General features: G+C 39.3%; 1 protein-coding gene across 3 annotated transcripts in view; it reads right to left on the bottom strand.

Annotated features, from left to right (window-relative positions):
* The window catches only part of DPP10 (dipeptidyl peptidase like 10), a 445,885-nt gene that overhangs the window by 417,448 nt on the left and 11,191 nt on the right, over positions 1–17,246 (bottom strand). For 2 of the 3 annotated variants that reach the window (XM_079310523.1, XM_079310525.1), the window contains exon 2: positions 11,204–11,337. In XM_079310523.1, the coding sequence (XP_079166649.1) occupies positions 11,204–11,251 (48 nt within the window). In that variant the 5' untranslated portion in view covers positions 11,252–11,337. Of the gene's footprint in view, positions 1–11,203; positions 11,338–17,246 lie in introns of those variants that run through there. The other variant, XM_079310524.1, reaches the window with a different exon arrangement.

Consider the following 17,246-nt stretch of genomic DNA (forward strand, 5'->3'; position numbering starts at 1 on the left):
CTTGCTCACTGAAGACAGGCCCCAGCAGTGAATTTCTGGGTTCACACCATGGCCAAAAGCCAGTCCAGAGGGGAGTTATAGAAGGTTCTAGATTAGCACACAAGCTTAAATTAAATGTCAAGCAAGACTGAGAATATTTTGTCTCAGCAGGATTGTCTCCCTTATTTTCATATAATAAGCCACCCACAAGCAATCCCCCTCTTTTTTAAAGATTAGAGCCCAGGTAGTAACCAAATTTCTGAAAGAGTATGAGAATTCCTATTCTGACAGTCAGCCCAGCATTCCAAGTCTTTATGTGCCTAACAGGTAGCCCAAAAACTTGTCAAGTCTTCACCAAATTAAGTATGGCAGAACTTTATGGGATTAAATTCTTTGTCCCTTCAAGATGATGTTACCCCATGGCTCCTTCTGCTTTTGAGATATTTGCATTATGTGTTTCACAAAAGCAAATTTCACAATGAGCCATTGTTTTGCCCTGTACTGTATGTAGAGGTATCATCCTGAAATCAGCTGCCAGGAACGCCAGAAAGAAAAATTTAAAAAAGGAAATTTTACATTACTTAAAGTGTTCAAAGTTTAAATTAATAATTTGTAGCTACAAAGACTGGAGTGGGGTAATAGGGGATGTTTATGTTAGGTCTTAGATGCTGCAGGAAAGATACTTTCCAGATTAAACAAACCACAAAAATTCAATGACAACAGAAAGAAAAAAAAAAAAAAAAAAAAAAAAAAAAGAAGGCTACATAGATCATTTTCCTTCATCTATCTGGGTTAATACAAGTCTAAGCAAAATTTAAGAGGTGTACTAGCACTGAGAAAAAAAATGAGGAGAATAAAACTTAAACCATAATTATTTCCATTATGCTTCAATGGTACTGAATAACAGACAAAACCTCTCTTCCTTTACTCTGTGTAAATCTCATAGCACATAACATGATAATTTTTTTCACAAACGAAAGATAATCTGCTATCAAATGAGTGCTTTTCCTGAAACACTTCAGAGCAGTTTTCTCAAGAAACAAGGAGCAATTGCCATCAGAAATGAAAGGATAGTTTCTCAACCTCTGAAGACAACTCTCAGTCTGTTTTCCCTACAGGACATGTATTCCTGTCTCTCCACTTTAAAAATATTTTTACAAGACTCTCAGGGCACTGAAGAAACTCCTAACTCATTGCCACATGTATAAAACACAGATGAGTGGCTAATATTCTGGGGGATTCTTTTCCCACAGAATTTATCAGTTTGCCTTAGTCTGTGTACATGTGTTAGGACCACCTCTGAGGCAGGGTAACAGATCAACTTTTTCCCTTTTCTGAAAACACTTTAAGACATCAGGCCTGGGCCATCAGGGAAGCAATAACAGGCCCAAGCAAAGTGCTTAAAATAACTTGTTCCTTTGCTGAGGCAAAACCCATCATTTTAATCAGTCAGGGTGAAAGATGGGATAGCCAACAACCATGACAGAAGGACTGCAGCTCAGATTCCCAAGGTGGCTGTTAGGAGGTCACTCCTTTGTTTCCCCACCTCTGGGGCAGGAGAAAGCATCCTGAGAGCAGCAGAGGCTCAGGTAAGCTGACAGAATTATTCTGACAGTGCTGATCACTGAAAGTGAATCCACTGGGTGAAATAAGGGTTCTGCATTATCTCAAATTGTTTCTCCAGGAAATTAAAATGCAAAATGGTACAAAGAAAACACTGGTGGAAGAAAACTTAAACAACTTAAAAGAAAATGTAAGACAAACCACAAGAATTTGAAAGGAGAATTTGTCCAAAGCACTAGTAATGAGATCACCTCAATCTCACATTTTAGATATAATCCCTACCAACACTATGAAAACAACAGTGGGGTTGCAGTCTAGGATCACACTTGACCATGCCCTTGACTGCTGTTGCTCACATCCATAAGTGCTGCTGTTAATATGCTCCTGGAAGAGAATCCTCTTTGTCCATGTGTAAAATTTCCCAGTCTCTTCAGATTTGTGATGCCTTTTCAATAAGAAAGCACCTGAACCCCCCTTATCTCTGTTTGACTGTTCAGTCAGAAGTGTGTCAGTCATAAGCCCACGCTGCTCAGCCACCTTGATTGCTGCTGCACTTCAGCTGACAAGCTCTGAACGTTTTGGCTGCCCAAAAATCATTGGGAACATATTTACCTCCTTTTGTTAGAATGATGCTTGCCTCTTGCTGGCATGTACCAATGTACATCAGGGGTTTCTAGTATCATCAAGGATCACATCCAGCCAGCTAGAAAGTACTACCTTGTTAGTGAGAACAAGGTTACTGCCAGTTGCTCATTCCAATGTCATGTAAACATGCATAGAAATAATTTCCTTGTGTCTTAACATCTTTTTTATATTCTGTTAATAAAAAAGTAGAATATTATGTGGGGAAAAACAGTGTGGATCCCACTCCTGTACTTTGCAACAAACCAAGAACTGTTTCAGTGTAAATTCCAGTCAGTGTCACAAGGCTTAAACTAACCAAGGAAGATGTGAGATCAGAAGTTTTATTCTTCCTTTTGAGCTGTGAGTCTTTTAGTAAATCCCAGAGAGCTGTTGAAGACTTGTGGGACTGACAATGCTGAGAAGAATTTGTTGGGAACAAACAAATCTCATGTACAGTTAGATATTCTCTAGCAATTGTGCAATCTTCTAATAACTAAATCCAGAAATTATATTATCCTTCTCTCAGGAAAATACCACAATTTATGCTTACTGAGGTGCTGAATGCAGGCTGACTGCTATAGGACCTGTTCATTGCATTTACTCAGAACTTCTGAGGCAAATGTAACACAGCCATCCAACACACACAATAAAAGGACACCAGCTCCAAGCACATAATCCAGCCATTATTTTGATTGCACTATGTTTTCCAAATTGATTTGAAATTATGTTTTTATTAAAGTGTGTGACTTGTCAGAAGCACTTCCAGGAGGTGTAAGAAAAACAGCAAAGAGATTGAAGCTTGCTTAACCAAGTTAATAAACCTGCTGTTTCAGCCTCAAAGATGAATTACACTGCAGGAGCACGTTCACTAAATGTCTGTGCTCTCCTTCTTGCCCTCCTACCTATATTCAAAGAATAGAATAGAAAAACATAAATCAAAGTCTCAGAACGTATTTCTCCCCCAGTTCCAAAGCTGCCATATCTCTATACCAGAATCATAATCCCCTGCAAATCAAATAAAAAGCACAGTCCAGCAATCACCACTTCAAAATAATTACAGGCCACACAGTAATTTACACTTATCTAAGGCCTTTCACCCCAAGAATCCCAAAGCAATTTATACACAATATAGATGTGGCTGGTATTAAAACAGTAATGCCAAGCAGCTCTTTGGGAATTGAGACATTGTTTAAATCATGTGGATCTTTGCAGTCCAAAACTTATCCATTATCCTAAAAGCAGTTTGAACCAAACCAATTGAAACCTTTCATCTCAAGTTAAAGGCTATTCTAGGCACTAACATGTGCATTCTGAGCTTTTCTTTAATTTTAGTCAATGGTATTGAAAAGTTAAGAAATTAAAAGACTTGAAACAGCACTGCCCAGCAGACATATACAGCTTCAGAAGGTGCTCATCTGAGGAACAAGCAGGGCTAACACATCCTTCTGTAAAGAAAAAGGATTTAATTTCTGTATTTGCTTCTTTTTCCTTTATAGAATTTAATTCTCATCTATGCAGGCTGTGGCTAAGCACTGGCCTGCAGGCAGAACTTCTCTCCTTCTGCAGTAGCTCTGAAATATCATCATTTACCTCCCAGCTTCTCAGTAAATTAAAGCAGGCAGCCCACAGGTGCTTGCTGGAGACCCAGCACTCTCAAGAGCATCAGGCCACAAAGGTACAAATGGGTCTTTAAGCAGAGCTGTGTAATAGCTGCTGCTTCCCTAATCGTCCAACCGCACCCCTGGGGCTCTGGGTGAGAGGAAACTGAAGGAATATGTATTTCTGACAATTAACTGGTAATCCATTTACATTTTCAAAGCTGTTTTCATACAGAAGGAGGCTACTGGCTCTTTCTATATTATTAAACAGAGACTTTGTTATGGCTTTCCTCAGTCTTCAAAGTGCAGGCACACAAATGTTGAAAGCATTCACTCTACACTTTGTAGGATCCCCAAAAGGCAAATTTGGGGAATATAAAAATCTCTTTTTCAAGGTGAGTTATAGACACCAGCAACACCTGGCCCCCTGGCAATCTTCAGATCCAGAGAAATCACTGCAAACCCCAGTATTTTAAGGGATACCTAGATATTATTACCACATTTTAAAATCAGGAAATTTATTTAAAACATCTTCGTGCCATAGGATGCTTCGGTCTTAAGGGTAGGAAACTCTTTTCCCTTGCTCTGCCCTTTATAACAGATTTCTCTACCCAAACATGTAGATAGGCCTGTCAGGGAAATACAGGAATTTTAATGTTTTGAGTGAGAGCAGCACACTCGACAGGACTGCAGCAACTCATCTGCATGGCTGATGCATCTGCAGTCAATCTGGTGACTGAAAACATCAGCCTCACTGCACCCTCAGGGGTGCTGCTGGCTTAGGGAAGAGGAAAAGCTAAGCTTGTTTTGGGGAGCAGAATGTACCTTTTTTTTTTAAATAAGGTAACTTCAGGGGCAAATCTTACTATTTTTGCTGCCTACATGGTACCAGCTTCACCCCTGAGTGGCAGCTGCAGCATCTCCCAACAGGGAAACAGGACTTTGCTATGAAAATTTAGAGAGAGAAGCCACTGGATGGGCAGTTCCTTGCACTTCCTTATGATCCCTGGGTTGATCTATCAACAACACTCAAAACAGGTGAATAATTCTACCAGTTTTCATAATGTTATGCTGGAGGTGGTTGATTACATTACCTCACACTGGATTTCTTTTTCTTATTACTTTTTAGGGGGCAAAGATGTCACAAAATGAACATATTTAATTAAAATGTCCTTAGAAATTGCAAATATTCAATATAAGAGACAAATGCCACAAATGTGATGAAATAACAGACCTCATAATGAGACTATATTTGACTAAATTCTGAAACTAAAACAGCAAAGATAAGGGGGTTATTTCTTTTTCAATCTCCATATCACTTCAATTTGTGATTCACATCTTCAAGAGGTGAAAAACAATTTCAGCTAGTAAAAAAGCTGCCCAAAGAAGCTATGTCAATTTATACCACCTGGGAATCTCACTCTGTGCTAATCTGTTTCATTCATCCCCACTTCTTGACACACTACTGCCAAGGGACTAGCCTGGATGTGGAAATGTATTACCCAAGTGTCACCAGTAATGCTGTCTCTTTTTCTCCCATTCTCTCCAGAGCATCTAAGCCAGAACTGACATCAAAACTGGATTTGTAAAAGTGAGTGGAGGCAAGGGCAAAGGGAAAAAAAGGACTGAAGGAGTAGAATTCTGTTGTAAAATCTGGGTGAAACAGGCTCTGTCATGGCCTATACTGCAAACAGGAGTTAATTCCATAGTTCAGTTTTATCTTCTGTGTTCATATAGTTATGAAAAGGCTTTATAACTCAGAGCTTGTACCTGTAAGGGAGTGTATTAGATGACCCCAGTGGTTGCACAAATCTTCATCTCTCCTGGAACACAACTATTGTGAGAAGCTGGTCTGGAAATGACAAGGATTTTGATTATCCACACAATAGGTCTTGCAACTGATTTTGGAGTTCAATAAAGAATCATTGCAGAGACCTGATGTCAGGGAGTACATATTTGCTGCTTCCTATGTTTCTAATCACAGTACACTGGGCTGGAAAGACATCCTGGGGTATTCAGTCCAGTCCCTTGCCATTGCAGGTGACCAAATAATAAAACCCATTTTGTAACCTGATGGATTGTTTTGTTCTGTCAGAAGACATTTCGAGTCCTGTAGTTTTATTTCTAGTTACAGAAATTTTCAGTCAGTGCCAGGCATACTCTTGATGGAAATGTATTTTGCAGTCTCAGGATATTGAAGAGGCAGGGAGGGAGGGAAGGAAGGAATTCAGGATCAAAAAATAGCCAATGCCGCATAATCAACAAAGAATTAGGATTTAGGAATATACTTATTTACTGTGTATGGAAAATAGGCCATCTCAAATGAAATTCGAGTTGTGTTCCCATTATACAAACTTGGCTGTGAAAGTGGCTGTGCTGATGGAAGAAAGTTCTGTATCTCATTTGATTTAGTTCCAAAAGATGCTCTAAGTGAAAAAAGCACTATGACACTACACAACAAAGTTCATGCTAAATGGACTTAAATTATAGAACTGATAGATCTTACAGCATAAATTTTAATTTAAGTGTCTGTCTTAGCTTTGTGCTGCTGTACACTGCATTTAGAAGCAGATATAAGTGATCATTAATAGCATTCACAGTAACATTAAAAACTAGTGAGGTAGTCAATAATATTGGGAACTGCTGGATTATGTAAATCAACTGGCAGGGTAGCACACATTTTAATACTACAAAATGTCAAGTATTAAAGTTTCTTAAAAGGTGGGAAACAGAATAGCTGGACATGCTGGCAATGAAAGGGACTTTTCATAGAAAATCCCCAATGGAAAGTGACACCCACAAGTGAGAAGGGAAAGAGAAAATATTTGGCTGCAGGAAAACCAGAACCCAGAATGCTCAGGAGTGGTTTTTTTCACATTTTTTAAAGGAACTGTTGAATATGCTGGAGAAGGAGAAAGGAAGAAGAAGAGGCTGAAGGCAGAACAGGACACATGAGCAGTGTGACAAGACACAGGTATTATCAGCATTGAATAACTCAGAGCTCACCTGGCATCACATATGTTTACAAAAAGGCAGTAACTGTGAGAGTTTCCACTCCTATCATGCCTACCATTGGAAAGAGACTTCCCCTCTAGCCTGTAAGAGCTCCAATGTCTCACAGCTTCTGCACTACTTAGTAGATAGCTTGATAGTTTATTGTAAAGTACTTCCCTACAGTAATACTCTTTCATTCCCTGTTAACTTTGTATCTAGCTTTACACAATTAATTAGAGAAGTGTTCAAAGACCTAGATTTTAAACCACTTAATTAATTAGAAATGAAGGTTTAATGGTTATTCCTCTCAGACTATTTAATTTAATGAGAAAATTCGCAGGAAAAATAAGGAAGAAAAATCAATTTAGTGTATAACAAATTGCAACAGAAAATGGAAAAGGGATGAGCATATGTATCTGTTTACTGTTGGACTGGATAAGAGCATCCCTATCAGAGCTCTGGGGGGTGCAAAATTTTGACAATGGGGACACAACTCATCAGTTCCAAGAAACTGCCCATTCAAACAAACTGGTATTTCCATCACAACCCAGGACATCACTATTTCCATCCCACCTCCAAGAAACAGCATGCAGAAACACAGGACCAGAGGGGCTTTGCCTTAAATCTAAGAAAAGGTGGAGAAGAGAGACAGGACCTCCCGAGGGCCCCTCCCAAGAGCTGTGCCAGCAACTGGCATTCAGCCCAGCATCATGCCATGGTACCCCAGGAGGAAAATGACCCTTTTCAGAAGGAGAGGGACATGTGGCCCCATAATGTCCCTGACCAGAAAAACTAGTGAGTCATCATCCTAACACCCAGCTGAGCAGTGTGATTTCATGCAGGACACACTAGAACTAAATCTTTCTATTAGAGGAAACAAAGCCATGCAGCAGCAGCAGCCCATCAGCTCTCCTTTTTAAGAGCTGTCACACTGACATCTCTCTAAAAGCAAAATTCCTTTTTATGCCAGTGGAAGGTCTGAAAGCCAAATGATGGGAACATACCCTTCTAAGTTACTGAAACATTTTCAATTGTTTCTTTCCCTGAGGTATCTGCCACAAACAAGAAGATCCAAGACTGAACTCAGGATAACTTAGTAAAGAACACTGAAATATTTCTAATAATATGAGTAAGACCCAAGAAAATATCTGAGCTGCTGTTGCACTAAGCTTTGTAAAGACAATAAAAGAAACTGCCCCTCTACTGAGACATTTCAAATCCAATCTCTGCTTTTAAAACAAATTTACTCTGATACATAGAAAACATCAGGCTTTCAGCTGGGGAGAAACATTGCTTTGTTGTTTTATTTTAAGAAGTTGGAATTTGATAGGATCTAAGTATAAGCATTCAAAAAAGCACTAAATTTGAAAAGAGGCTTTTTTTCATGAGTCCTGGCAAGACTGATTGGTGTTAAGATGAAATGAGACTCCAAAGAACATAACACTTCAAAATAAATACCAGCATGTAGCACTGCTGTGATTTTGCCAACCATCTGCATGATTCATCCCCATATGATGGTCTAGCCACCTATGTGTTTTTACCAAAGCATTTGGAATAAAGGCTTACTGAAAAAAAGCATAACTTTTTCCCCTCATTATTGCTAATCAATCCTGTCACTAATTCAAGTCAATCCAGTTGGTCTAATTAAATCAGGAAATGGAACTGCTCAGAACTGGGCATCTCTTCCACAATTCATATGGGAAAAGCATTTACAATGAATATTTTGCTATTCCACATCAGCGACTGCCTTTTTAAAAAACTAAGGGATAATCTTTGGTGCAAAAGAAGAGGAGGGAGAAATATTCAGGAAGTTTTTGGCTTTCAGAGAATAAATCTGGGTACAAAGCCTAAAAAACCCTAGGAATAAGGAATAAATGCCATACTGCCCAAAAAGCAGCAAGACTGGCTGGGTAAGAGAGTGGCCTGGGCTAAGCAACAAAATGTTTCCTCAGCAAATCTGAGTCCACCCTAATAAATTCTATTCTGACCAGCAGCGATATCACTGCCAAAGAGAGAGGATGCCTCTGCATTTTCTGTTCTGCTCAGGACAGGATTTAATCCTAAACATTTTTTTTTTAATCATTTAATCTCTAAAATTTATGTAATCACATATGACTAACTCCTCATTGTAATAGGAGTTTTACTGTATGCAATTATCTCTTTCATTTGGGTTTTAAATTAACGTCAGTCATTCTCCTTCCATTTAAAATTTCATTTTTCACGTGTACAACACTTTCAACCAGCTTTGGAAGAGAAATATCAAAGGAGCTAATTCCCCCTGGTTTAATTTAAGTGAAGAAAATAGAGTTACAGAAAGGACAGTTTTGAATCATTACAGTGTGTCTGAACTCTCACAAGCAAGACAGAAAGCAGTGGCAAATCTACAGATGCATAAAAGATTCCGTGTCTTTTACTGGGTTTTAATGAGGCTTTTTCATTTTAACTGAGGGGAAGACAGGGACAGAGGAAAGTATTTCTGCAGCATCATGGTAAACATACCATGGAACAACACCTTTCTTCTCTGACCCCTATTATACTCCTGGAATTGCTCACAAAATGAAGCATAATTGATGTGATTGTCAATCCCCTTCCTCCAAGCACCATAATAATTTCCTGCACCTGAATACTGTGGGACTCTCACCAGAAGAGAAGTCCACAGCACCTTCCAAGAAGCAGCAGTTTTCTTGGCACTGCCATTCTGTTTGAACAAAATCATCTGATCCATATGCTAAATCATTCCCACACTTTGAGTCCCACTGCTGTGCTATCACTGCTGCTGCCCCTGCATGGTGGGTTTTGCTTTGGGACATTTAGTCCAGGCCAAACCTGTCCATACCATACAGAAGATGCCAATAATTAGCAAGTAGTTGCTTTAAAGATCCCTCATTATAGCTGATTTTGACTAACAAATGATGTAGGTAGGTAAATGGAGTTTGTTATGATGAACCTGAAAATAACCTCTCTCATAATTATGTTCACTTTACTTACATATTTTACTAAATCTGCTACATGTTCTAGTCCAGCTTCCACAGTATGACTTCCCCTGAATAACAAGAAATTTATAACCAGGTGTATTTTGAGGTCCTCCTTTCTGTATTTTTGTTCCCGTATTGAACAAACATAAAGATTCATACTAAGAATGTGTGCACATAAATATCCATTCCTGTTTCTGAGTCATAACTTTAGGATTCACTTTCCAGACAAAATTTGAATGCTTTAAAATGAGCCAGGAAAATAATCAAAGTGAATTGTGAACAAATATTTGAGAATGTTTGAGAAATTTGGAAGCAGGGCTTTGCTGGATTGCTTTGGCTTCATCTTTCCATGGGATTGATCTGAATGCATTATGAAGACTATTAGAATGCATCCTTCTTTTGCATGGAAAATGGTAATTCTCTGACAAATTACTTGAAGTGGAACGTATTCAATTCTATCCCAAGAGATAACATTTTGTTTTGAGGAGAGCCAGATGCATGAATGCTGCTGAGCTGTAGGCACACAAGTACTTAAAGCTGTGTATAGTGTGTAATTTCGAAGGCACCTCCCTAAAAAGGCACTGCTGGGAGATTGACCTGAGCCCAGCATCCTCCTGGTCCCTTTCTGGCTAAAAAGGAGGGGAAGTCTCTGGAAAGCCCCTGTCACAGCAAGGCATTTGGATTTGGGGGAATACAGAAAGGCAGCCTGGCAGCTGGCCAGAGGCCAGCATGGGGATGGGCAGCTGCTAACAAGAGCAGCAGCAGCCACTGAATATAAATCTCTGCTAAAGCAATGAGATTTAGTAATAGGGAGTAGCTGGTGGTGCTGCTCTTGCAAAAGGAAACATTCCTAAATAAAAACATTCTGGTATTTTAATTACAAATTTTCATTTTCAATGTTTTATATTTAAATTCTAGATTTAAAAGAAATAGAGGGGGGAAAAGAACAAACACTTGGTTTTGGCAGAAAGCAGAAACTTCCTTCTTTCCCACACACATTTAATTTATATCGTAATTTGGCAGTAAAGGATTTCTGACAGAAAAAGTTGGTCCACCCTGTGCCACCTCATGCACAGTGAAAATCGATTTTAAAATTTCTCCAGCATCTAGAGGGTGAAGTTTCCTTTTGCCATGAGCACAACACCTTCAGTTTGGGTGTGAACAGCAGTTCACCAGAAACTGCTCTGGGTTTGGGCAGTGGGATGCACAACACTGTGAGGACACCTGAAAAAGCAATGACCAGATGAGCACATTGAATGAGTGACACTGACACATTGTAAAAATGACAGAAGTAAAAATTGCAGGAGAAGCAAGTTCTGTAAATGCTACGTTTGGATCTGGCCATGATGTGGAGTAGCTCAGTACACCTTTTCTGTGAAATTATTTTTGCCAGCATTCTTAAAATATTACTGCTAAACCATAAGAAATATTCCTCATTGATTTTGACAGTTATATATATTTGAATCTTACCCAGAGATGAGCTTTCAGTGACTGGCATGTTGATTTTTTCCATGTCATTTGTTTGCAGATGGGACAGTCAGCTCCCTGAAGGGCTTAAATCTCACTGTGGTCCAAAAAACTTCATACTAGTGAAGGTTTCTTTCCTAAGAAACATTCACAAATATAATGTCAAAAAAAGGTAGCCAAGTAATCCATGACTGACATTTACACACAGTCATATGCAATATATTAACTCAATGTTTATGGCTCTGCATGCAATTAACAGAACTGCAATTAAGTTCTGGCATAATACTGCATTTCAAAAGGCCAGCACAAGCATGGATATAAAATAAGCCAGCAGAAAAAGTCCTTTATCATTATATTTCCCCTTCGGTGGCTGCATCCTTAGAGATAGATTCACAAGCACTGGGACCTGTAGAAGGTTCAGAAAAAGGTTTCTTTATCACAGTCCTGCTGGGGATGATCTGACTCAAATTTCAGTACCTGCTCTGAAAACAGATTCAAGGCCTAAGTCACTCGACTCATTATCAGATAATAGACCCAAACTAGATGAATAAAAAATTGTGATTTGCAATGTAACCCACTGCTTAATACTGCAGTTTTATTTCTTCTTTATCTGAAGAATCCCAGCTATAAGTGCTGTTGTTGTAGATTTCCATACATCTCAGCAGTGTGGATACTGAGCTACAGGGATGGCATGTGCTTGGCTGATGTATTTCCCCCAAGTGCCCATTCAAGGTTTGTGCCCTTGCACCTCATCCAAACAGGCTAAAGGATTGCTGCTGCAGCTGGACATAAAGTTTCCAACAAAACAGCTATCCATCAAAAACGCCGATCTGGAGAAATTAATTCTTGTCTTACAACATGTCAGTTTTGATTTACCAGGGTCAATAATTTGCTTTCCAGTGGGATTTCTGACAAAAAAGCACACAGCACATTTTATCCCAGAGCCCCTGTGAGTGAATGAGTGTGCTCATACAGCACCACCTTTCTGGCCCATTGCAGACCCCAGTACTTCTCACATTTCTGGGTACCTTTCAAACACCCAGAACATGAGCAAAGACTTTATGAGGTCATTCATCTTTGTCACACTTTCTAAATATTTAAGTATGTTCTACTGTTTATGAAATTTCCTGATTAATCCTGGGTAGCTGTCCAGGGGAAAGGCTGCATGCAGTTTAGATGTCACCACTGCAAGACAACTGTGGAGCAAAGATTTTCACGGACAGGATTCTGGGCTAAGGACCATGGACAGCACACTTGGACTGATTGATTTGTCATTGCTTTGGAACTGAGGGCAGAAAAAAGTCCTGGTCCTTTACTCACTCACATAATGTAAATTGCAAAGGGGATGATACCAGGTTAAATACTGCTAGCTGGTGTCTTTTTAATATCAGTTATATGGCATCTTTTCTCAGACTAGCTAATGGATGTAACACACATAACATAAGCACAGAAAAGACTGTGTCATTGGCAATCACAGAGTTCTGCTGCTGTTAGAAAGGAACAAAAGTGAGTCTCCAAAATGCTCTTCTCTTTGGAGACACAAAACATGTGAAAGCTAATTTGTTTCTCTGCTATCACCACTCCTGAACCTGGCAAGAGTCTCCTAAACTGAGTCCTATTTTATTCATAAGAATTATGCAGCACTCTCAATAAAGCAGCTGGCAACTAACAGCCATTCTGCCTTCTAAAGCTGAGCAAGCAAACCCTTTTGTTTTATTAACTAGTACAGATTTTGTTAGTGCCATCTGTAATACAAGTGATTCTATTGATTACCAGGCTGGCTTTTGCTAATTAGCTGAATTACACTTGAGAAAAAGATTGCTGAATTATCTAAGTTTTATGAGAGATAGATAATCTGGCTTATCAAACAAATCATTCCAGATCAGTACATATCTGTTGTATTTTATCCTTGCACAGCAATCAGAAACCTCTTTCTGAAAAATTTCTGAGGAGCCAGGAGTGATGCAGTTAAAAGGCCAGGGAGTGGGGCAGGACCACTTACAAATGAAGGTAACTCCTAGTGCCTGTTATCTGCTTGCTAATTCACTATAGATAATTGAAATGTGTTTGCTATCCAATTAATGCTTGTTTCTGTCCTTGGTACTGCACTAAATCAGTTTAATGAAAGAAAGTTGCTGATAGTTTAGTATCACTGTGGCTATTTTGACACTAAGCAGATTTAGCATTGATTACTAGTACATCTTACTTTATTCAAACACAGTTTGGGTTTCTATATACTTAAATATGCACACATAAGGCATGACGATCTGTGAAGTGAGGGTGGGAAAAGGCAATCTCCTGTATGGTAATTCTAAAGTCCCAAAAAATCAATTTGAAATTGCAGACCTGCCTCTGTGCAGCACAGCCCTCCCAAAATTGTGTTCAAGGCTTGCATCTTACCATGTGTAAACCTATGCACAAGGCAGGTGACAGCCTAGTGGTTCAAAAACCAGTTCCCACCTCCTTTTTTATCTCCTCAGTAAACCAGTGGCAAGTATCTCTGTTGACTACTTTTTACAAAATCTCCCTCCTATCAGACAATAAGCCAAAGTTTGCTGGATACATTTTTGGCCAAAAAGAAAAGAGTAATTCTAAATATTTTTTGCTAATACTTGTTAAAAATAATGCATTTAGCTTCTCCAGACACGTCCAAGTCACCCAAAGGTGGAAACACTCTGAATTTAACAGAATTATCATTTCTTTGGCTATTTCAGTATTTTAACTTCAAAAAACCAAGAGACTGCAACTTAGCAAGTTCTTTTGCAGATTAGCATTAGTGAAAGTTTCAGGAGCTGTCGGATTTTTGAAAACCTGACCAATCCACGTAGGGTACATCTACAAGCTTTTAAACTTGAAGTTCCAGCAGTGGCAAACTTACTGTGCAGATTATGATCAGACAAGGCTGATTTGCATGAACTAAAAGCATAAACTCAGAAGCCAAATCCTGCTCTTTCCCATTTTCTTTGATCCAATCAATATGCACACTGTCTGAATTCTTCCACAAAGCATAAGTCAACTTAACTTGAACAGAACTTTTATTGTTGAGCAGTTGACATTGACTGTCATTACTGTTCCTACTGAGCCAGAGAGTTTCTGATCACATTTTGCTGCAATATCTTTGTAGAGTCATAGGATTTACTTCACTTAGACATGACACATACCTCATCACTCTGGGAGCTATCCAAATTCTTCCAGTGCTTATTAAACTCCTAGAACCAAATGAAGCTGTGCCACTTTCTGTAGGTTATAATGATGGAAAAATATGTTTTGAACTGTAAACTTCAAAGAAACTGAGAGTTTAAAAAAACTATTTCACTGCCTCCAGTTTCTGAACTATATTACTAGAACAAAAATATTAAAATGTGAGAAGATTCATTATTGAGCCCCATTCATTTTTCATTGACACTTTTTGTCAGTTAAGCCAGGCTTCAGTTTTTCAGGCTTCATACAGTATATTTTATTATGGTAATTCTTCTTTTTGTTTTTTCCTTCAAGTTTATCTGTTATTTTTAAACTCATACCTCACAGCAGAGGTAGGCTGCTTCATAAGGTAGCAAAACTGTTTTATAAAAACTCTGCAAGATGGAGTTTTCTCCACGATTCAGGGGTATATTGGGTTTTCCTCAGACAGACCTTTTTCCCCTTTTCCCCTTTTACCCTTTTCCTTTGCCCACAGAAGTCCATTCATGCTTTGTCTCACATCCAACCAGGAAAACATTATTAATTCCCAGCTTTCATCACAGGAGTCCCTGTGACACCACACAGCTAAAAGGTAACAGAGAGATTTAAACTAAGGTTAAAATCAGCCTTTGTGTCAGAGAGGGAGTTAAATTAGCTCTGCACTTCATAGCCAGGCAGCAGTGTCCAGTGCCCCTCTAAGTTATGGTTTTTAGGTTCGTCATTGTGGTCTTGTACAGTAATTACTTCAGAAAATTATTTTTATTCCTTTTTTTTTATCCTCTCTTATTTGGGTTTGTTTTTGTTGGTTTGGTTTTTTTTTGGGTTTTTTTTTTTGGTTTTTGGGTTTTTTTTTTTTTTTTGGCTGTTTTTTTGTGTTTGGTTTAAGCTGCTTGCTAATAGATAATTCAACAGGAATAGACAATCCAAGCTACCAGCCAGAGAATTCAATAAGTCAGAGCCAGGTAGCTGCCATGCAGTCTCTGTCTTCCAGACTGAGTGATCACCCAATACTGCAGCACATTTCAGGGACATATACATTTACTCCTCTGTGCAAGTCCTTTTATCTGTCTTTCCTCTGCAGTGTCTGAACAGTTTCCTGTAATGCATTAAGAAATATGAATATTATACATCACCTCTATGGTTCTCTCTCTCATGTTCATATAGGTGAGGAGAGAAATATATTAATGTTAATGATCGCTTTAACTTCCTTAATACTTGTGCTGCTTCCATCTTTTCTGAGCAGAGACTCTTTCTTACTGGTAAGACCATCTGGGCTTAAAGCTCTTTCTGATTTTAAAATGTATTATAGCAGTGACAGTCTTTGCATTTCAAGGGAGCTGCAGTAATGGATTTGGTGAGCTGTCTGAAGGAGAATAAATTTGGTGTGCCCGAGGTGTGTGAGGCACTCGTGGACTTTCCGAGGCAGTGGCACCCAAAGGATCCTTTGGGCTGGGGTGGCACAGCATGGCTGTCCCTCTGCACCATGCCAGGGATGCTCTCCAGAGCCCTCTGTCTGTCAGGGCCCCCAGTCCTGTGGTGCTCACCCTCTGAGCAGCCCTCCCTGGATTTTGGTTGTGGATGCTCTCAGTGTAAGCCCCAGTGGGGAAGATGTGGTGTCTGTGGGTCTCACTGCTGTGCCAGTGTGTCCAGGCTGTTCCCTCCAGCTGTTCCCAGTGCTTGAGAGCAATGAGTTTCTTCTCATCTGATCTCTGAAAGTAATCTCTGACTCCTCCAGTCAGTATACAGATATTTCATCATACATTGCAGTTTATATTCACTGTTAGCATATATTAACCAGCACAGAAACATTTTCATACCAAAGGTGTTATGGACAGATGGTTGAGGCACTCATTACACATTCCTGTAAAATTTGCTCCAAAATAAAATGTCTGAATGCAACTTTTCCATACTTGTGATTAGAAAACATCCTCCTCTCTTTCTTGGTGCTCTAAGGGCCTGCAGCCACCCATGGTGCAGGATTGGTGCCTGGTGCAGGCAGGGATGGCCCAGAGACATGGATTTTCCTGTCCTAAAATCCCAATGCACAGCAACACAGCCACCCATGGACACTCCTTTAAGAGACATCAGTGAAGCTGAGACTCACCAGCCCTGTATCTCTCCCATCTACTCAGTCTCCTTTCAGCATTTCTTTTCTAGCTTTCCCTGAGCCTGTAGACATCCCCTCCTCTAAGCTGCTTTTCCCTCTTCAGAAATACATTTTGGAAAACTGTATCATGATGTAAAACAAAAAAAAAATCCCCTTTTGGGACTTATCTTTCTTCTAACATGGTTTCCAGTTGTTTGTAGGCTTTGTTTAATGTCATAGTTTCAATTTAAATTCTCTTATTCCAAGATAAGAAAAACAATCCCCTGACTTGCATTTCTTTTATCTGTCCTAATTAGTTTTTTAATTAATTCATAACTCCAAAAGCCTTCATTTATTTCATGTTTCAATTTAACTTCCGAGCTGGCATAATCAGATTAGCAATCAGTCCCATTTTGAAAATATTTCTCCTCACAGGAAGCTGGGAAAACTTGTACAAAATTGCCTTTGCTAATCTAAGAAGCTTACAGTTCTTGCTTTGTTCCCCCCAGTCTAACATTCAAGTTTGCAGGCATCCCACTCCATCTGATGTGAACTTACTTACAAGGACGATTCTTTCCCCCAGCAACAGCTCTGTTATTATTAGTTATTTGCACTGCAGTGCTTGGAGAGGATTCAAAGGAGCAGGGATCTGGGTTACATGAGCCACACAATCCTCCTGGGCACAGCTCTCCAGCTCCCCTCCTCTTTCCAGAATTACTTCCCTCCCCACTATGCCCAAGTGCTCTGCTCCTCAGCAGAGATAAGTGACATTCCATGGGT

This window comes from Erithacus rubecula (genome assembly GCF_903797595.1).
Source record: "Erithacus rubecula genome assembly, chromosome: 8".
Taxonomy (NCBI): Eukaryota; Metazoa; Chordata; class Aves; order Passeriformes; family Muscicapidae; genus Erithacus; species Erithacus rubecula.